The 21,690-nt window shown below is 51.5% G+C and overlaps 1 protein-coding gene across 4 annotated transcripts; it reads right to left on the minus strand.

Moving 5' to 3' along the window:
- Positions 1–18,569: 18,569 nt before the first annotated feature.
- LOC123061198 (S-adenosylmethionine synthase 1) lies at positions 18,570–21,097 on the minus strand. Of its 4 annotated transcripts, none has more exons than XM_044484166.1 (3): positions 20,826–20,952; positions 20,290–20,340; positions 18,570–20,122 (listed from the first exon to the last, which is right to left on the minus strand). In XM_044484166.1, the coding sequence occupies exon 3, from the start codon at positions 20,085–20,087 to the stop codon at positions 18,903–18,905; it is 1,185 nt and encodes a 394-aa protein (XP_044340101.1). In that variant the 5' UTR covers positions 20,088–20,122; positions 20,290–20,340; positions 20,826–20,952; the 3' UTR covers positions 18,570–18,902. The 4 variants fall into 4 exon arrangements, with proteins under 4 accessions (XP_044340101.1, XP_044340102.1, XP_044340100.1 ...); XM_044484167.1 differs by having other exon boundaries at positions 20,269–20,340; positions 20,826–20,849; XM_044484165.1 differs by lacking the exon at positions 20,290–20,340 and having other exon boundaries at positions 20,826–21,097.
- Between the last annotated feature and the right edge of the window lie 593 nt (positions 21,098–21,690).

A 21,690-nucleotide genomic window follows, 5' to 3' on the forward strand; every position in this document is an offset into this window, starting at 1 on the left:
TGATCTATATTATATAAGCAGTAGTAATCTTCTGCTTATGTAAAACACGTTAGTGTACAACCGTGCCAGTAAGACCCTGTTCCTACTGTGGATGACATTTCGGTAGCCACCGACGGACGGGAACTTTGCCTATTGGCCCGCCTCGTTCAACGAGCAGGAAAATGGTTCTCTTCGTCCCTCGCCCTTGGTATCGATGTTGTTGCCGACATAACTGACAGGCTACCCTCTGACACGCCTTACTATCATGACCGTGCAAGATGTCGGCCCCCTTCCTACTTTCAACCACATGGTGGACCCATAACCCATAGTACCACAGGATCGAAACCTGACTCTCCTGTACACCCCCTGTTCCCAAAGTTATTCCTCCCGCGTGGACTCGTATGTAATTCATGAGCCACCTTCCGATGAGATCATCAATTCTGGCATCGGAAACAATAATTATTCCGTTGCTTGAAACCCCTTTCACCTTCTGACTAGGCATTGAACGATCGCCTGGCTGCCTAAAACTTCTTGTTGGACCTTCCAACTTTACTCTCGATGTGTTCTATTTGTTCAACTCGAGAGGTACTCATATGCTCATTCATGGGTTAATCCCAGGTTATTACCCTTATAGCATTCTGTCGTTTCCGATCTACCCCGTGACCTATTCGTAAGTACGATGGAGTTTCCGAAGAAAGGATGCCGACTTCATCTTAATGACCTGAAGCAGAAAAATGAAGACATCAATGTATTGGATCAACCACTTCGAGAAGAGCAACTATGACCAAGAAGAATCGTTAGAATTTCGTAACCAGATCCCTTCCCCCCTTATAACCGCTCCTAAATCTCGGGACGAGATTTCTTGTAGTGGAGGAGAATTGTGACGCCCGGGCAATTAGGCTACAGTAATCCCACGTTAATGATGCCACGTCACCACGGTTACTGTTGTTAATCTCGTGTTAGTTCAAAATCGATTCGAAATTCAAACTTAAAATAAAGTCAAACGGTAAAGATTTTCAAACTTTAAAACTAAAATGTTCGAGAGGTGACAAATAATGCGTAGGTATTTATGGTGGAGGAAACATCTTTTTATAAAGTAGTTAAAAGCACTAAATTAATAAAAACTGCAGTAAAACTAATATTTAATTGTCTTTTAAATACTAAACAAATATAAACTAATTGTTTAGGGTGCCAAATCAATTGTGGTAGTGTCATAAGTATTAGTTCTAATTTAGGGGCTAGATTTATAATTTATAAAACAAAGGTAAAAATAAACAGAAAAGAAATTGAAAAAAAAGGAGAAAAGGAAAACTGGACCCCCCCCCCCCGCTGGGCCACAAGTGGCCCAGCTGGCCTCAGCCGCTCGAACGGGCCGGCCCACCCCGGTCCACCTCCCCTACTAACCCCTACCTCCACCGAAACCTAACCCTAACCGGCACACGATCCCCACTCCCCCCCATCTCTCTCGATCCCGTCTGGATCGGGGCCCCAGCGCCCGATCCCGCCCACATCGTTGCCCCCGTCGCCCCTCGCAGTCGTTCGTCGCATCGCCCACCACCTCGTCGGACCGCCCCCCGGCCGAACCGCTCCGTCCTCGACCTCCTCGCCGGATCTGCGTCGCCCGACCCCGCCACCGCCGGGTCGACCGCGCCCGCCGCCTCCCGAAGACCGCTCCGCCCGGAGCCCGCCCTCCCTCGCCGGACTGTCGCCACCTCCTCGAGCCCATTGCCCTTCCCCCTGCAGCTCCCCTGTGAGCACCCCCTCCTATCCTCCTTCCCCTCCTTCCTTGCGTCGCGCGCGTGCGCCGGTACACACCACGGTGCCCCGCTGCGCCCCCCCCCCCCCGGCCTGCTCACTGCAGCCTGTGCACACTCCCGTGTGTGGCCACGTTGCCGCTAGCCGGTAGCCCGCCCGCCTAGTCCGCGCCTGCTTCCGCGCGCCCGCGCCGGCCCCATCCACCGCTGCTCCACGGCTCACCGGAGCCCGCCTCCCCTGGTGGCCTCGGGCACGCGTCCGCGCGACGCCGTCCCCTGCGCTCGCCGCCGCCGCGAACTGCGGCCTCGGTCAGTCGGCGCCCGGGTCCGGCGCCCCTGGGCTCCGTCCGCCGCACCCGGGTTAGCCTCGACGGGTGCCCACACCCGTGCCCGTTTGCCCGTTTGGCCCCTGGGGCCTATGACAGATGGGCCCCATGCCCATAACGTTTTATTAAAAAAAAGAGGAATTAGAAATAAAAATAATAAATAAATAAATGATTTAATAAAATTAATTATTAATTAGTTAATTATCTAATGAATTAATTAAGTTAATTAATCCGGTTTAATTAATTTAATTAACTAGTTGAGTTTAATTAACCTGATCAATTAACCTAAACCCTAATTAAACTAACAGTGTATGACAGGTGGGTCCCACGGGACCCACATGTCAGGTTGACCAGGTCAACGGTCAACGCTGACTGCTGATGTCAGCATGACATCATGCTGACGTCATAATTCCATTTTTCGAATTAATTAAATAATTAATTAAATTCTAGAAATTAATAAAATCTTTAGAAAATCATATCTTTTAATCCGTAACTCGGATTAAAATATTTTCAACATGAAAGTTGCTCAGAACGAAGAGACGAAGCCGGATACGCAGCCCGTTCGTCCACCACACACCTCTAACATACCAAACACGCAACTTTCCCCCTCTGGTTCATCTGTCCGAAAACGCGAAACACCTGGAATACTTTCCCGGATGTTTCCCCCCTTCGTCGGTATCACCTACTACCGCGATTGGGCACACCTAGCATCGTTACTTGTCATGTCATGCATCGATATGCATTTGTTTGCACTGTATTCATTGTTTCTTCCCCCTCTTCTCTCCGGTAGACTACGAGACCGACGCTGCTGCTGCCCAGTTCGACTACGGAGTTGACGACCCTCTCTCTTGCCAGAGCAACCAGGCAAGCCCCCCCTTGATCACCAGATATCGCCTATTCTCCTCTATACTGCTTGCATTAGAGTAGTGTAGCATGTTACTGCTTTCGTTAATCCTACTCTGATGCATAGCCTGACATTGTCGCTACATCTGTTGATACCTTACCTGCAATCCTAAATGCTTAGTATAGGATGCTAGTTTATCATCATTGGCCCTACATTCTTGTAAGTCTGCCTTGCTATACTATCCGGCCGTGATCACTTGGGAGGTGATCACGGGTATATACTATACATACATACATACTATACAGATGGTGACTAAAGTCGGGTCAGCTCATTGAGTACCCGCAAGTGATTCTGACGAGGGGGCTGAAAGGACAGGTGGCTCCATCCCGGTAGAGGTGGGCCTGGGTTCCCGACGGCCCTTGACTGTTACTTTGTGGCGGAGCGACAGGGCAGGTTGAGACCACCTAGGAGACAGGTGGGCCTGGCCCTGTTCGGCGTTCGCGGATACTTAACACACTTAACGAGATCTTGGTATTTGATCTGAGTTGGCTACGAGCCTATACACACTAACCATCTACGCGGGAGTAGTTATGGGTATCCCGACGTCGTGGTATCAGCCGAAGCACTTCAGACGTCAGCGACGGAGCGGCGCGCGCCGAATTGGACTGGAACGCCACTAGGCTAGGTCTGCTTTCGGCCGCGTACGCAACGTGCAGGTGTGCTATGGGCGATGGGCCCAGACCCCTGTGCACTTAGGTTTAGACCGGCGTGCTGGCCTCTCTGTTTTGCCTAGGTGGGGCTGCGACGTGTTGATCTTCCACGGCCGAGCATGACCCAGGAAAGTGTGTCCGACCAAATGGGATCAAGCGTGTTGGGCTATGTGGTGCACCCCTGCAGGGAAGTTAATCTATTCGAATAGCCGTGATCTTCGGTAATAGGACGACTTGGAGTTGTACCTTGACCTTATGACAACTAGAACCGGATACTTAATAAAACACACCCTTCCAAGTGCCAGATACAACCGGTGGTCGCTCTACCTCAGGGATATGAGGAGGGGATCGCCGGGTAGGATTATGCTATGAGATGCTATTTGGAGATGCTATTTGGAGATGCTACTTGGAGATGCTACTTGGCGGACTTCAACCTACTCTCTTCTACATGCTGCAAGACGGAGGCTGCCAGAAGCGTAGTCTTCGACAGGATTAGCTATCCCCCTCTTATTCTGGCATTCTGCAGTTCAGTCCACTGATATGGCCTCCTTACACATATACCCATGCATATGTAGTGTAGTTCCTTGCTTGCGAGTACTTTGGATGAGTACTCACGGTTGCTTTTCTCCCTCTTTTCCCCTTTCCCTTCTACCTGGTTGTCGCAACCAGATGCTGGAGCCCTGGAAGCCAGACGCCACCGACAACGATGACTCCTACTACGTGGAGGTGCCTACTACTACGTGCAGCCCGCTGACGACGACCAAGAGTAGTTAGGAGGATCCCAGGCAGGAGGCCTGCGCCTCTTTCGATCTGTATCCCAGTTTGTGCTAGCCTTCTTAAGGCAAACGTGTTTAACTTATGTCTGTACTCAGATATTGTTGCTTCCGCTGACTCGTCTATGATCGAGCACTTGTATTCGAGCCCTCGAGGCCCCTGGCTTGTATTATGATGCTTGTATGACTTATTTATGTTTTAGAGTTGTGTTGTGATATCTTCCCGTGAGTCCCTGATCTTGATCGTACACGTTTGCGTGCATGATTAGTGTACGATTGAATCGGGGGCGTCACAACAACACATGCTTTCGTCCATGGGTCATCGTCTCGGCGGTTATACCTTCCAGGTGCATTCTCGGAGCGGTTCGGGTTCGTAGAGGAAGTAGTCATCCACGGCGACGGTAGTTGTACACGGGCCTTCGGCCACGGAAGTAGTCGTACAACGTTTTCGTAGAGGGACTTGGTCTTGCGAAGAGGTACTTGACGGTAGTGGTACTTGACGCGTTCGAGGGTCGTCGGTAGATGTACTCGTCGCATCGCCGGGCGTAATCGTGCATGTGGGTCTTGTCGAGTCCGTTGGGGGTACTTTGCGTTTTGAGGGGCGACGGTAGTGGAACTTGGCGAAAATCCGAGACGGTCTTGCCGAACCATAGTGTTACTGGGCGAGATCGCAGCCACGGTAGTCTTCGGACTTGGTTCTCCTGCACATGCTCCACGGGTCCTGGGGGAACTCGGCGATGGCCATGGCAAGGAGGCGGCTGCAGCAGCAAGGCAAGGAACAGGATGGCAGGCGGCGAGAAGCGGCGGGTCGGCGAGGCAACCGGCGACGGGGAGAGCTCGGTCGAATCCAAACAAGGAGGCAGGCCGGCAGCAGGGCAAACGGCGGCGGCTTGGCGAGGGGCTTGGCGCTGGAGCTTCAGACGAAGCAGGGCGCGACAGCAGCAGCACAAGGGCTCGAAACAGAGGCAACGGCGGCGGCTTGGTGCTGGCGATGCGGGGCGACGGCCGCGGTCAACGCGAGACGTGAGCGAGCGGGCGCCTCGTCCTTTGCTCGTCAGGAAGCAGAGCAGCGGCGGCATCTTGGTGCGGCTCCACGCCGGCGGAGGCGCAGGAGAGGAAACAGGAGCAGAGGGGCGGCTGAGCTCCTGGTGGTGGTGGTCGACACCGGCGGGCGCGCTTGCTGGAAAGAGGGGCGCTCGGGAGGAGGCAGAGGGGAACGGGACGAGGGCGCGGCGCGGGTTGTGGTCACCTGCGGCGACCTGACGCGGCGACGGGATGGTGAGGTGGAGGCCGAGGGGATCGGGCACAGAAGGTCTCGGGCTCGTGCGCTCCTCTCCTGTGAGATGTGTGTGTGGCGGAGGGGGGAGGACGAGAGGGAGAGGGAGTGGATCGGGGGAAAGGGACGTAGGGAGAGGCGACCGTGGATGAGGACGAGAGGGAGAGATGGGATCGAGTGGTAGGCTAGGGTTAGCTGCAAGTGGGCTGGCACGGGAGGCCTTGGGCCGGCCGGCCTGAGGCTGCAGCTGGGCTGCGTGGCTGGGCTGAGCTCCCTCTCCTTTCCAAAACAAATCACACGACGAAAACCCGGAAACATGGAAAGCATCTGAAACTCCGGTCTTTGGGCGTTACACCACAATGGGAGTAACATAGGTGGTAACATCACACTTATCTAGATAAAATAGATGATGTGGCATGTAATTAATGAAGAAAGAGAGGCATGTGGTAACATAGCTAGTTACTGTAACATCACACATATCAAGAAAAAATGAGTCTATAACCTAATAACTGAAGTGATGCATGACACAACACATATGTTACTACCCATTGTGGAGGTAGTAACATACGCATGTTACTACTCTAAGTTACTCCCCATTGTGACTAGTCTTATCCCCATCGATTCATCCGGACCGCATCTTTCTCCTCCTCCTCGCTAACTCCAGTCGCCGTCGTACTCTCCTCTCCAATGCCAAATCTCGCAGCTGCACACCAGATTTCGCGAGCACGCCACTCCCGGCTGCTCTGAGCCCAACGTCGGAGCACCGCGAATCCTTGCAGCAGCCACCGGCTTGCTGCGCTCGCGGCGGTGCTGCTGCCGTCGGCGCTGCAACGGACGGGCGCTATTGTCGGCGGCATGACAAGTCGAGCATGGCGGCGCTGTTGCCACCGACGCTGCAATGGAGGGGGCGCTGCGTGTCGAGGACGGAGACACTGCAATGGAGCGGGCGTTCCTGCCGCCGGCGCTGCATACGAGGACGGCAGCGCGACAAGTCGATGACGGCGGCGTTGCAATGGAGCGGGCGTTCCTGCCGCCGGCGCTGCAAACGAGGACGACGGCGCTGCTGCCGCCAGCGTTGCATACGAGGACGACGGCACGACAAGTCAATGACGGCGACGCTGCAATGGAGCAGGCGTTCCTGCCGCCGACGCTGCAAACAAGGACGGCGGTGCTGCAATGAAGCTGGCGTTGCTGCCACGGGCGTTGCATACGAGGATGGCGGCGCGACAAGTCGATGACGGCAGCGCTGCAATTGCGTGGGGTTCCTGCCGCCGGTGTTGCATACGAGGACGATGGCGCTGCTGCTGGCGGCGCGACAAGTCGATGACGGCGGCGCTGCAATGGAGCGAGCGGCCACGTCGGTTGTCCTGCGAGGAGCCAAGGAGGGCCACCTCAGCGCTCACGCATCCGAGCATCGCGGTAACATGGGACGAAGCAACAGTGGCGTTTTAGTGACCTGCGCGTTGACCAAATCTGACGGCGAGGTTGGGATGATCCAAGGGCTCACGAGGCGGCTTAAGTTTCACACTTACCCCCTCCGGTTTTTTTTAATCTGCATATAAGATTTGGTCAAAGTCAAACTTTGTAAAGTTTGACTAACTTTAAATTAAAAAATATTAACATTCACAATATGAAATCAATATTTTCAGATGTAGCATGAATTGTATTTTCATACTGTATAGTTTTAGCATTGTACATGTTTATATTTTTTAATATAACTATGGTCAAACTTTATGTAGTTTGACTTTGACCAAAACTTATACGTGGAGTAAAAAGAAACGGAGTATTAACCGACTGGTTTGTAGCAGTCGCCATCTCAAAAAGCACATAGACCCTATTTATATCGATGGAGGGAGCAGTCATTTAGTCAAAATAAACTATGAGGGAAGGGAAGGAGGGCAACTTCCTCGGAAAAGTTGCTCGCTTTGCATCAGCATCTGTGCTGAATGGACGCTTTAGTACCCTACTAGCATGAATCTCAGCAAAGTCCAATCCAATAGCACGAATATTCTCAACTGGCACCGAAAGCAGAGAAAGGCTTGCTTTGGCAACAACAAAAGAGATAGAGAGAGAGAGAAGACACAGCTTCTCGGACATCAGGACGGAACGGAACCCGCCTGCAGCTTTCTCTAACGGTTGGACAATCTGAATCTGGCTACAAGCTGTTTGTCTTTTTATTTTTACTAGTAAGTGTACACGTGCAAATGCACGTCACGACTAATATTATAAATAGATGTGAGAATTAATATACAATAAAAGATATTTTGATTTTAGAGATTTTTTTTAATTTTTTTTGGACAACATCCATTTTCGGGTCAAATATTGGCAAAAACAGGGCTGAAAATGTAAGTCAATTTTAAATCTGCGAGGAAAAAATGCCTGAAATTGTCACATATTGATAAGTGCATTTGTGTTGATCTTACATGAAAAAATCAAATATTTTGTGGACACTTTAATCTTTTGGTCAAAATTTCACAAAAATGGAACTGAAAATGAAAATTGAGGGTCATTCCTTTCGGCAAGAATGTATGAAACTTACCAAGAATGATAATTATATTACTTTTGATTTTACAGACTTTTTTCAAATTGAATAATTCCATTTTTTGGTCAAAAATTGACAAAAAAAGGGGCTAAAAAATAAAATTAACAGTATTTTTAAATCTACTTGCCAAAAATATCTGAAACTCAGCCAAAATTATCAATAGTATATTAGTCAAAAAATGTCATCATTAAGGCATTGTTAGGCTACCATGGGTATTCTATATGTTCAAAACTAAAAAAAATTGACGGGAGTTAGTTAGGTCTCACATTACAGAATTGTCACACATAACTTCGGTCTCACAATCCATAAATCTCACACATCATTATCACACATTACAAAGCTAAAGGCTCAGGATCCATAAGTCTCACACAAGAGCTCAATCGAATGCCATATTTCAAGCACAACATTGAGCAGGCCTATACAAGATATTAAAAAGAACAAAGGAAGGAAAAGACACTCTTGTAACCAATCCTTGTAGTCTTTGAATTCTGAGAGGTTGAACTTCAACTGGGAGGTGATTGCTGAAACAGATCTTGCTAACGGAAGGGCAAGCGAAGCACAATAGGTATAGTGTTTCCTCACATCGGGTTACCTCATTATCTTCTTCAAGCAGTATATCAATGCTGGGAACCTCTCTGTAGCCATAAAAATATCACCTCCACTCCAGAATCACTGCACACAATTTTCACATATGAAACCAAAATTTTCTTTTAGAAAATACTCCTTCCATTCACAAATACTCCCTTCATAAGGAAATATAAGAGCGTTTAGATCACTCTAGTGATCTAGGAAATATAAGAGCGTTAGTGATCTAAACATTTTTATATTTCTTCATGGAGTGAGTATAAGATATTTTGGATATCTCAACATGGACTACATACAGACTAAAATTAGTAAACAAACACACTAAAATGCGTCTATATACATCCGAATCAGAAAAAAAGTAGAACATCTTATATTTGTGAATGGAGGAAGTATATTTCAACTGGTTTAGCAAAAACATGATGTATATATAGCTATAGAACACTGGCTGGCATTAGAGCACTGTAACTATCATATGGTAATCAACACATAGAAGCAACACTGGTACTGTTTTGGCGGACCTACCATACTCAGCGAAGAATGGAGCTCGCCCCTGCGACTTAATTCAAACAAGAAGATGTCCAGACCGAAAAAGAGTGAGATTACTAACGGCTCAGCTAGCTACTTGTTTGATAGTACAGTATTTCAGAAATACTTATAGCATAGCCCAAGGCTCTCCACTCCTCGCCTTTGCCTTTGCAATCTACAATTCACTAAATTAAAAAATGTTAGTCGAATCACTCAACTCTGATGCACTACAAGCATACATTACTCAACTACCAGTCAGGCTTTCTAAACAGGTTAGGTGAATTTATCTAAGCTAAGGCTGTTGTTTCTCAAGAATTATAGTGTTCCATCAGCTACAAGCAGCTCAACTGAAGTTCCGATCAGGCTTTATGTTTACTTGTCTCTGTCTTTTGCTTCTGCTGCTGTCACACCTGCATCGCCAGGAGGTGATGCAGTGGACGCGTGATGGTGGGTCCCCTGTGGCCAGTTGGCACGGGCCCACCAGTCAGGCCAGGCGGACAAGTGGAGCACGGCTATATAGCCAGCTGTAGGCAGTAGACAGGGCACGTGATGTGTAATCTCTAAATTGAACCTTTCCCCACCTAATCTGTACCTCCTCCCTTGGCGAGAACCTTCTCCCCCAAGTCTCGATCTCATCCTCTTCCCCTCCCGATCCAATCCTGCGAGGATGAGTTCATGACGGTTGGTAATCAGAGCTCAGGTTTTGCCCCAGAAATTTCGTTGCCCTCATATCCTCTCGATCCCGCTGTAACATCCACCGCGCCGGGTGCGGTCTTGCTCCGGCGAGATCCGCTCGAAATCCCCAGCGGGGTTGGCCTGATTTGGAGCGAGGGCGACGGCGCCGCCCAGCAAACCTTCCGCCCAGACCCGTCATATCATCACCGCCATGTCGGAATCCACGGGAGAGCTCAAAACCATGCTGCAGGCGCTCTTGAAGCGCTTCGATGAGACCACGCTCGCGAGCGACAAGCAGCGCGAGGCCCAGATCGCGTTCAACACTCAAGTCTCCGCGGATCTGGCGCACATCCGCAAGCAGCTGGACCTCACCCAAGCCGACATCGATGAAGTTCGGCAGCAGCAGCGCGAACTACCACCTTCGCCGCCCGCAGCCGAGCGCCACTGCCCGAACACCGCCGACCACCATGACGACGACACCCAAGCCTCTGCGGTGACTTCGCTGGAGCACGACCGCGGCGCTCGTCCTCAAGGCCCAGCCGTCCGCCTCGCCAACAACGGACCACCGCTGCTACCCACGCGACACGCCCTGTCCTACGCGGGCGTGGGGCAGACGAACGCGTTAGTGGCGGGCCGCGACGCGCACACCGGGCAGCGCGAGGAGTGCACGGTCAAGCCACCGAAGCACGACTTCCCGCACTTCGACGGCGACGCGCCCAGCCTCTGGATCGACCGCTGCATAACCTACTTCGACCTCTATCGCGTTCCTCCACACAGCTGGGTGACAACGGCGTCGCTCTACATCGACGGCCACGCCGCACACTGGTACCAAGCGTATCGACAGACTCATCGCTCGCCGTCGTGGCAGGAGTTCACTGCGGCAATCATCACCGAATTCGCGCCTGACGAATTCGAGATGGAGATGCATAAGTTTGCTGCAACTACGCCAAACCGGCACCGTCGCCGAGTACCGGACGGCGTTCGAGACCCACATGTACCATTTGCTCGCCCTCGATGCGTCGCTCAACCCCAAGCTGTTCATCACCCAATTCCTGCTGGGCTTGCGCGACGAGTTACGGGCTGCAGTTTGCCTTCAGGAGCCATCAAGCATCACGCGTGCGGCGGTGTTGGCCCAGATCATTGAAGAAGAAGCCAGCACGCAACGTGCTCGACCACGGATCATTCCGGCTGGGCGACCACCTCCTCCACCACCACCGCCACTGCCGCTTCCTCCTCGAGCCGTGGGGGCGCCACGGCCAGGAGGCGCTGCCGCCCCCAACGACGACCTGGCGCGCGAGCGGCAGCTGCGGGAGCACCGCCGCGCCAACGGACTCTGTTTCAAATGCGGTGATCGCTACTCCCGCGATCATCAATGCAAGCAGGCCACACAACTCCTCACGATTCAGGTGGGCGACTACGGAGAAGTACTGAGCGACGACGCGGTGCACGCCATGGACCTGCTCGACGCACCGGCTGATCAAGACCCTGAACCAGAGTGCTGCGTGCTCTCCACCCACGATGTCGTCGGCACCAAGTCGCCGCGCACCATTCGTCTGCGCGCGCTCGTCGGCAATCAAGTCATGCTGCTGCTAGTGGACTCAGGGAGCACGCACAGCTTCATCTCCCAGGCGTTCGCCGAGCGCGTGCATGCCCAAACCGCTCCCGTACCCGCGGTGGAGGTCTGTGTGGCCAACGGCGAACGCATGACCTGCAACAACATGGTGCAAGGGCTGAACTGGTGGATTCAGGGTCACCCCTTCACCACCGATATGCGTCAACTGGAGTTGGGCGCCTACGGCGGCGTGCTCGGCATGGATTGGTTGGAGCAGTTCAGTCCCATGAGCTGCCACTGGCTCGACAAGACGCTGACATTCGAGTACCACGGCGCAATGATCACCCTGCAAGGTGTTCGACGGAAGCAGCCCGAGCAAGTGGAGGAGATCGAGCCCGAGCAGCTGCGCAAATGGCACGCCGGCAATGACATTTGGTACATGGCCGTGCTGGATTTGCCCCGCGCACCAGAGCCACCTGCAACCAAAATTCCACCAAGTGTTCAGAGCGTTCTGACGGACTTCGCCGACGTATTCGCCGAACCAAAGGGCCTACCTCCTCACCGTCGCTATGATCACGCAATCACCCTGGTGGACGACGCGCGCCCCGCCAACTCGCGCCCGTACCGCTACTCGCCCCTCCAGAAAGACGAGATCGAGCGCCAAGTCCGCGAGATGCTCGAGTCAGACGTCATCGAGCACAATATGAGCCCGTTCGCCGCGCCTGTGCTGCTCGTCAAGAAGAAGGACGGCACCTGGCGCTTTTGCGTCGACTACCGCCGGCTCAACGACGCCACGGTCAAGAACAAATTTCCACTGCCCATCGTCGACGAGTTGCTCGACGAACTGGCGGGAGCGGCCTTCTTCTCCAAGCTGGACCTCCGCGCTGGTTACCACCAGATACGCATGCGCGCAGGCGACGAAGAGAAGACGGCGTTCAAGACACACCATGGCCATTTCCACTTCAAGGTCATGCCGTTCGGGCTGACGAATGCACCGGCCACGTTCCAATGCCTCATGAATGCAATCTTCGCCAAGTACGTGCGTAAATTCGTGATCATATTTTTGGATGACATCTTGATCTTCAGTGAAACTCTGGAGGAGCACCTGGAGCATCTTCACCTCGTCCTCATCCTCGCTCTGCTCCGCAAGCACCAGCTTTACGCCAAGGAGTCCAAGTGCTCGTTTGCTCAAGACAGCATCTCCTACCTCGGCCACATCATCTCCAAGGACGGCGTCGCCACGGACCCGGAGAAGACTCAAGCTATGGTGGCATGGCCGACCCCTTCATCTGCCACCGAGCTCCGCGGCTTCCTCGGCCTCACCGGCTACTATCGCAAGTTCATCGAGCACTACGGCATCATCGCCAAGCCGCTCACGAGCTTGCTAACCAAGAAGGGCTTCGAGTGGACCGAGAGAGCGCAGGTGGCATTTGACCTCCTCAAGCGCGCCATGGTGACCGCGCCAGTGCTCGCGCTCCCAGATTTCACACGAGCGTTCGTGATCGAGACGGACGCTTGCGACACTGGCGTGGGCGCGGTGCTGGCACAGGAAGGGCACCTGGTGGCGTTTCTCAGCAAGGCCCTAGGCGTGCGCAATCAGAGGCTGTCGGCGTACGAGAAGGAGTTCATCGCCGTCATGATGGCCGTGGAGAAGTGGCGCGCGTACTTGCAACGGGGCCCGTTCACCATCATCACGGACCACAAAAGTCTCTGCAACCTGCAAGATCAGCAGCTCGCCACCGATCTGCAGCGCAAGGCCATGGCCAAGCTGGTGGGACTCCAATTCAAGTTCCGCTATCGTCGCGGCAGCGACAACGGCGCTGCGGATGCTTTCTCTCGCGTGGGTGCGTCTCTGAACCTGGATGCGCTCTCCATCTGCCAGCCCGCATGGGTTCAAGAGGTGGCGAACTCCTACGCCACGGACGCCGAGGCACAGGATCGCCTGGCACGGCTCGCGATCCACAGCCCCGACGATGACGGGTACGAGCTATACAAGGGACTCATCCGCAAGCAGGAGCGCTTGTGGATCGGCAAGAACACGGCCTTGCGCACCAAGATCATCAGCGCTCTGCACGACAGCGCGGTCGGAGGCCACTCTGGCGCGACGGCCACCTACCAGCGCATCAAGAAGCTTTTCGTGTGGGACGGCCTGAAGACCGACATCACCGACTATGTGCGGCAGCGCCCAGTCTGTCAGCACGCCAAGCACGAGTAGTCCAAGCCGGCGGGCACGCTCGCACCCTTGCCCGTGCCGACCGCTCCCTGGCGCGACCTCACCATGGATTTCGTGGAAGGATTGCCGCCATCGGAAGGATTCGATTCTATCATGGTGGTCGTGGATCGCCTCACCAAATCAGCGCACTTCATTCCGCTTCGTCATCCCTTCAAAGCTCCTCAGGTGGCCAAGGTTTTTTGGGATCACGTCGTCAAGCTGCACAACATTCCAAGCTCCATCGTCTCCGACCGCGATCGCGTCTTCACCAGCGCTCTCTGGCGCGAGCTCTTTGCCAGTGCGGGCACCAAGCTGCTCTTCTCCACAGCATACCACCCCTAGACGGATGGCCAGAGCAAACGCGTCAACCAGTGCATGGAAATGTACTTGCGTTGCGTGGTGCACGACGCGCCCAGGCAATGGCGTCGCTAGCCGCCGACCGCTGAATTCTGGTACAACTCGTCGTTCCACTCCTCGATCAAATGCTCCCCCTTCAAAGCTCTGTACGGCATCGAGCCCAACCTGGGCGCCATGGCGCTCTGGGACGACAAGACGATGCCCATGATCGACGGTGAGCCGTGGGACTGGGGCGTGCACACGGCAAGGCTGCGAGATCACATTCTGCGTGCCCAACACAGATTCAAGAAGCAGGCCGATCAGCATCGCACGGAGCGCTCCTTCGAGGTGGGCGACAGTGTTCTCCTCAAGCTCCAACCTTACGCACAGTCATCGGTGGCGAACCGGCCCTGTGCGAAGTTGGCGTACAAGTACTTCGGGCCATTCGTGGTGCTCGACAAGATTGGCAAGATGGCGTACAAGCTAGAGTTGCCGGCGGACAGCAGAATCCATCCAGTCTTCCACGTGTCCCAGCTCAAGCCGTTCACACCGAACTACACCCCGGTCTTCTCCGAGCTGCCGCGTCCTCCAGACCTCGCCGGGCACGACGACGAACCGGTGGAGATCCTGGAGCGCCGCATGGTCAAGCGTGGCAGCAGTGCTCTGGTGCAGATCAAGGTGCGCTGGCGCAACGATGACACGGCGACGACGTGGGAGGACTACGACACCCTACGCCGCCGTTTTCCGCTAGCACCGGCGTGGGATGAACCTGAAGACGCTGAGCAGCACGCTGAACCTGAAGACGGCGCCCGTTCTGAAGGAGTGGGGAAGGTCACACCTGCATCGCCAGGAGGTGATGCGGTGGACGCGTGATGGTGGGTCCCCTGTGGCCAGTTGGCACGGGCCCACCAGTCAGGCCAGGCGGACAAGTGGAGCACGGCTATATAGCCAGCTGTAGGCCAGTAGACAGGGCATGTGATGTGTAATCTCTAAACTGAACCTCTCCCCACCTAATCTGTACCTCCTCCCTTGGCGAGAACCTTCTCCCCCAAGTCTCGATCTCATCCTCTTCCCCTCCCGATTCAATCCTGCGAGGATGAGTTCGTGACAGCTGCACTGGTTGACACTCATGGCATCGACCCATCTGACCGAGAGGAGCTACTGCAATGCGAACACCTCTTTTGTCTAGAACAAGAACGACGACAACAACAATGACTATGGCCTTTACAACAGTTCCAATGATACCGAGTAAGGAGCAAACCGGCCTTGGCCTGGCGCTCTCAGGTGAGAATGGCCCCAAAGCTTGGTCCTATATTGTAAGACTCATCATTTCCAACTCATCTGCTAAAGTGCTAATTCACAGACTCTTTGCTCGGGTCTTCAAAATCATCAAACATCGAAATATAATATTGAGAAGCTACATAGGAATCTTAAGTCAGTACAAGCACAAAATGATGCTACACCCTTGATAAATTTAATACGAAGGGATGTGAACTGAATCCTTAAATGTTGGAGAAACTACATAGGGATCTTAAATGAAGGTATGCATCTAATATTGAAAAGCTGAATTCTTAAATGTTGCAAACAAGTAACCCTAAAATCTCAAGTCTTGCTTGGATTCAGTGAAACAAGTAAGGTTTTTGCCTATAAAAAGTACATCTAAAAGGTGACAAAAAGGACTTAGCTGTAGCAAATGCTGATGCCTGCCAATGTTCTGAACCTGTAGAAATGAACTATCTGTTGTTAGGGAGAAGGCAAAAAAAGAACATATGAAACTATCTGTTCTGAACTTTTTAATGCTGCGTTTGGCATTGCGGTGGATAATGATAATTCACCTTTTACCGCTAGTTCCATGGCTATTATCCCACAACAATGCTAGTTTTGCATTGGGGTGTATGCAGAACATCATGCACTAAAACAACCACTCTCGGTCATGAACTGTAGGACGATACAGAAAGAAAAGAATCACAAGCATCAATTCTCCTGTGTGGAAGGATCATATACTTGGCCTCATATATGAAGTACAGAATTGTCTTGTACTGGGCCTCATATACCAGATACCAAATTGACTTTCCTAATGGTACAGACACGTTCACATTATGATAGTTTTTGTACACACACTATCTTTTATTTCAGTGTAGTCATGTCATGAAACAAAAAATGTAGAAGTAGATTATATTAGCTTTGCTTCATTGCATCAGCGAGATTTGTCATGTGTGCATAGGTATCAAATCAACCGATCTCTGATGCATAATTATCAGAATTGTGCAATGCACATGTAGCGACCCAAATTTAACAGAACTTAAAATCACAAAAAAGAAAATATTCTATGGTCTGAAGTCTGAACAAAAACAAGAAGCTACCCAATGCGAATCTGATGGCTAAGGCATGCGCATATAGAGTCTGAATCTGAAAAATTAAGCCAACTTACCTTTTCCTTACCGATTAAATAGAAACAATATATAAAGAATGAGACATTGCACATGCAAGAATGGTTGGTTCCAGAAAAGAAAAGTCTTGTAATATATTCAAATTTAGACATATAGGCAAAGTTAAGCTGCTAGCACAACATGAACCAACATTGGTTCAAGCTTAAAGAGTGAAAAATTATTATCATCATGTCATCAATTTCTCTTCTGTGGAAAGAACATATACTGGGAATTCCTTATAATCATGTCATCAAATTCTCGCTATTTCTTTGCTTCAATTTCTTCAGGAGGTTCAGAGGAACCTTCTTTTTCCATACAGTGTTGGACTACTATGTAGAATCTGTACATGTTCAAATAAGAATGCCATTCATATCGTACTCGTAGGAATATACTATCTGGTACTCCTACCTAACATTGCCATTGAGGCCTTGCCGATAATCAACCATGCAGCAGTGCAGATCTATACTTATCATTCAGAAAAAAACAGTGCATTTCTACTGCTTCTGAATTTCGTTGAAATAGCCAACAGTTACGGCAAAAAACAACAAAACAACACGAGGGAGATGCAGACCTAGGCTCACCGAGGGTGGAGGAGTCAGGCGTGGCAGCGGCTAAATGGAATTGAGGAGGGCAGCCGAATTAGGCTAAGGCGATATGCTGGTACCCGACGAAGGGTCGCCTTCCCCGTGCAGTCCCTCGGGTGACCTGAATTAGCCGGAGACGTCGTGTCAGAGGAGGTCGACAAGGCGGTGATGCGGTTGACGGAGTCGAGGAGCGGCCCGGTGATGCGGTTGACGGAGTCATGTCATCAATTTCTCTTCTGGGCGAGTGGAGCGGCGGCGGCGGAGGGTGAGCGGAGCAGCGGCGGAGGAGAGGACCGGCGGTGGAGGGCGAGCAAAGCGAGGAGGAGTGAGCGAGCCAAAAGTCGTGGTGCGAGGCATGCATGCGTGCTCCTCCTCCCCCGCGGCACCCACCGCTACTCTATGGAGGGCGCCTTCCGCATGCCGGCCACCGACGACGACTCGGCTGCCATTCCCGGGCCGTGGCCTCGATCAGATCGAGAGATGAGAGGACGGGGCAGGGCCAGGGAAATCCTCCCGCTCGTGCACCTGTAGTCTCACATGAACCAGAAGAGGAACAGCGGCGAGCGGCTCGGCGGCGACCGGCGGCTCGGGGCGGCGAAGGGCGGCTCCAGCGGCGGGGGCGGCGAATGGCTGCGGGAGGAACGGGGCGGGAGGACGTGGGGCGTGCGATGTTAGCAGAGGTAAATTTTTTAACTGCGGTGGTTAGCGATAGATGGCCTCTTAGTGGCTTAATGCATGGTTGGCAGTGTTAAACATAGAAGGATTAAGAGCCATTAGATCTTGTTAATGGATGGGTAAGATTGTTTGGATCTGCCCCTCTCTTCCTTTTATAGGGGTAGATATATAGTTAGCTTTTGAAAATCCTTTTGGAGGCCAAGCTCCATGGAGGCGGTTTTTGAAAAATCCAAAACTTGAGTTTTCACCAACATACGCAATAGGCCGCTAATGAGAATGTCTGCCAATTACTTACAAAAAGCTGATAGTGTCGAAGCAAATTCAGCCTGATATTTTCATGCACGAGCGATTGCCAAATCTGGAGTGACAATAATCACAACACATTATCGCTGAAACTCAATATTTAAGAGATTTAGGGGCTATTTGGTTCTAGCCTAGCATTGCCACATTTTGCCAAGCTTACCTATGGTTAGTTCATTCATTGAAATAAAGGCCACAAGTTAGCAAGCCTAAAAATTTATTGCCACACTTTTTGTGTGTATGCCATATGGGACCCAACTGTGGCTTGAACCAAACACTTCAAGGTCAAACTTGATGTGATAATCTTTGCTAAAGTTAGTCACAAACCAAACAAAAACCAAACAACTCCTTAGACTGCAATAAGCATCAAGAATTGGGAAGAACAGGGTAGCAAACATCGAGTAATTGCCAAACCTGCACTGACAAAAACCGCACTACCTTATCGCTCAAACTGAATATTGAAAAGGTTAAGACTGCACCAAGCATCGAGAATTGGGAAGAACAGGGTACTAGGATCACATATGGTTTTACAGATGCAGTACTAAAAAATAACTGGACGACCGATAGAGGAAACCGCACAAGTACTGCCGTTTCAGTAGACTCAAAAAGCAAAATCAAAGCACAGAAGACATCAAAAGACCCGACTAGTATTAACTCAGCACATATTTCTGTATGCCATACCAAAATACCAATCACTGACGCCAATTCAGCGTGTCCACGGCGATGTTGAAACCCTGCTTCCTTCTAAAGAGAAGGAATTCAATTATCCAAGATACAACCACCAGCGGCAGCAGCAGGAATGATAGACTCCTTCATACCCACCTCTCAAGCAGAGGCCTTGTCAAACTTGAGGGGCTTCACAACCTCCCAGGTGAAGTCAGCATCCTCACGGCCAAAGTGGCCATAAGCAGCCGTCTTGATGAACCTGTTGCCACCCTTCTTCAAGTCAAGGTTGATGCCGATCATCCCAGGCCTGAAGTCAAAGTTCTCCTTCACAATCTTGAGGATCTCCTTATCGGGGATCTTGCCAGTACCATAAGAGTCAACAAAGACAGATAAGGGCTCAGGCACACCAATGGCGTAGGAGATCTGAACAATGCAGCGGCGTGCAAGACCGCTAGCAATGATGCTCTTGGCAGCCTGCCTGGCAATGTAGGCGCCACTGCGGTCAACCTTAGTTGGGTCCTTGCCAGAGAAAGCACCACCTCCGTGTGCTCCCCAGCCACCATAGGTGTCGATGATGATCTTGCGACCAGTAAGACCAGCATCACCATGAGGGCCACCAATGACAAAGCGGCCTGATGGATTCAAGTGGAATATGGTCTTCTCGTCCAGGTACTTCTCAGGGATAACCGGCTTGATGACATGCTCCTTGAGGTCCGCAGCAATCTCATCATTGGTGACAGTCTCATCATGCTGGGTGGAGATCAGAACAGTGTGCACACGTACAGGAACCATGGCACCTCCCTCGTTGAGGTATTCAACCGTGACCTGGGTTTTGCCATCAGGCCTTAGCCAGGCACAAGTGCCATTCTTGCGGACTTCAGTGAGGCGGGCACCCAGCTTGGTGGCAAGCACATGGCTGAGGGGCATGAGCTCAGGGGTCTCATCGGTGGCATAGCCAAACATGATACCCTGGTCACCAGCACCAATATCCTCAGGGCGCTTGGTGAAATGTCCGTGCACACCCTGGGCAATGTCAGGAGACTGCTGCTCTATGTTGACAAGCACCTTGCACCGGTCAGCATCAAGGCCAACATCATCAGAGATGAAGCCAATGTTGCGGCAGGTGTCACGCACAATCTTCTCATAGTCAACAGTGGCCTTGGTGGTGATCTCACCAAAAACCATGACCATGTTGGTCTTGGTGCATGTCTCACAGGCAACCTTGCTGTCAGCGTCTTGGGCGAGGCACGCGTCAAGCACAGCGTCAGAGACCTGGTCGCAGAGCTTGTCAGGGTGGCCCTCGTTCACAGACTCAGAGGTGAAGAGGAAAGTCTCGGCCGCCATTTCTTGAGTGGTGGTGGTGATACTCCAATCTACCTCTGCAAATGCGAAAACCAGTGGTGAATTAGATTTAGAACTCCACAGCAAATTTATAGATGCCCACAAAATGCTAAATCTAAATGGAAGTATTTGTTTCTTCACAGCAGAACTTTCGATAGTAGCAATTGATTATTTATATGCTTACATCAGTCGAAGTGAAGGCTACCTGATTACGATCAATTGAAGAGATGTGTCGGCGAAAATTCCAATTGCTCTACTGGATGAAGAGATTTAAAAATCAATAAAAACATAGCCGAGATCTATAAGACCATCGCATGACCGACAAGTAATCTATTCACTAAAAAGGGCGGATCTTTTGTGCAGGCAACTAGATCCATATGATATATTATTATTTGTTTAAAAGAAGAGACATGAGAAAAGAACAAAAAGATCCAATTCTCCACTCCCCTGATGAACTCTCACGTCCCCTAAATTTCTAACCGACCGTAGAATTTCAAGAAACTAACAAAAGCAAGACTATTCCCAATATCTCCATTGATAGGCGAGAACCGCAACAAAGATACAAAACGGAACGCCGTGAAACCAGATCTACGCCGAAAATCACCATTACCCCTCTTTTCAGCCACCCTCCTGCCTCTTCCCTCACAAAGCAAGAGATCTCAAATCCTATACGTGCAGATCCAGTATAAGAGAGGACAAGAGAGAGACGCGCAGTAATTGGGTAGGGTGGGAAGGGCTCACCTTGCGCTGCCGCTGCTGCTGCTGCCGCCGCGTTTGATCGGAAAGTAGAGAGGGATGAAGTGGGTACGGGGGTATGCACGTAGTTTTTATAGCAGCAGATGCGTCGGGTGCGGATCGGGGAAGAGGATGGTACTAGATGGTTGGAGAGGATGGGCCCGCGCGGGTGTGCGAGGTAGTGCGTGCGAAAAGTATTTCGGCGAGCGTGGTAGGGAGAATGCACGTGAGGACCGCATAGCCAGTGAGTGCTGTGTCGCTGACCGGCTCGACCTTTCCCACCCGTGCTGTCCTCCTCTTCACCAACCGCGCTGCCAACAACCCCACGTTGTGGCCCTGCCTCACCAAACATCCGAAAGAAAACCTTTCTTTACTTTGCCGATTTGTATTGTGTGGTGTGAGGTGTTTTTTCACCAAACCCAGTGTCTCGTCTCGGGAGGATTAGTTTTTTTTTTTAAGATCAAGCATCGCTGGCATTCACTAATAATAGTAGAAAGCAGCGAAAAACAATAAGGTGGCCAAGATCCTAGGACCAAAGGATCTGAAGGTCAAAGAAAAAAAGAAAAGAAAAACAACATCCCAAATAGCTGCAGCACAACACTCTAGGCAGCGCAGCTCTGACTCCAATGATGAACTACCAAGGAAACTAAGCAGGGGTGGCGTCACGGAGGATCACTGAACGAGCCATCTGTCATGTGTCATCGTATACCATCGCCCTCTACTGCGGCTTCGACTTCACAGCAACAGGCAGTCTTAGGAGGGTCAAGGTCAACACACAGGCTAATGCGGAAAAATAATAAATAGGCGATGGACAGGGAGCAACGAAATTTAGCTGAGGGTGTCGGTGTCAAAACCAGCAGATCTCGGGTAG

Source organism: Triticum aestivum, chromosome 3A (assembly GCF_018294505.1).
Source record: "Triticum aestivum cultivar Chinese Spring chromosome 3A, IWGSC CS RefSeq v2.1, whole genome shotgun sequence".
Taxonomy (NCBI): Eukaryota; Viridiplantae; Streptophyta; class Magnoliopsida; order Poales; family Poaceae; genus Triticum; species Triticum aestivum.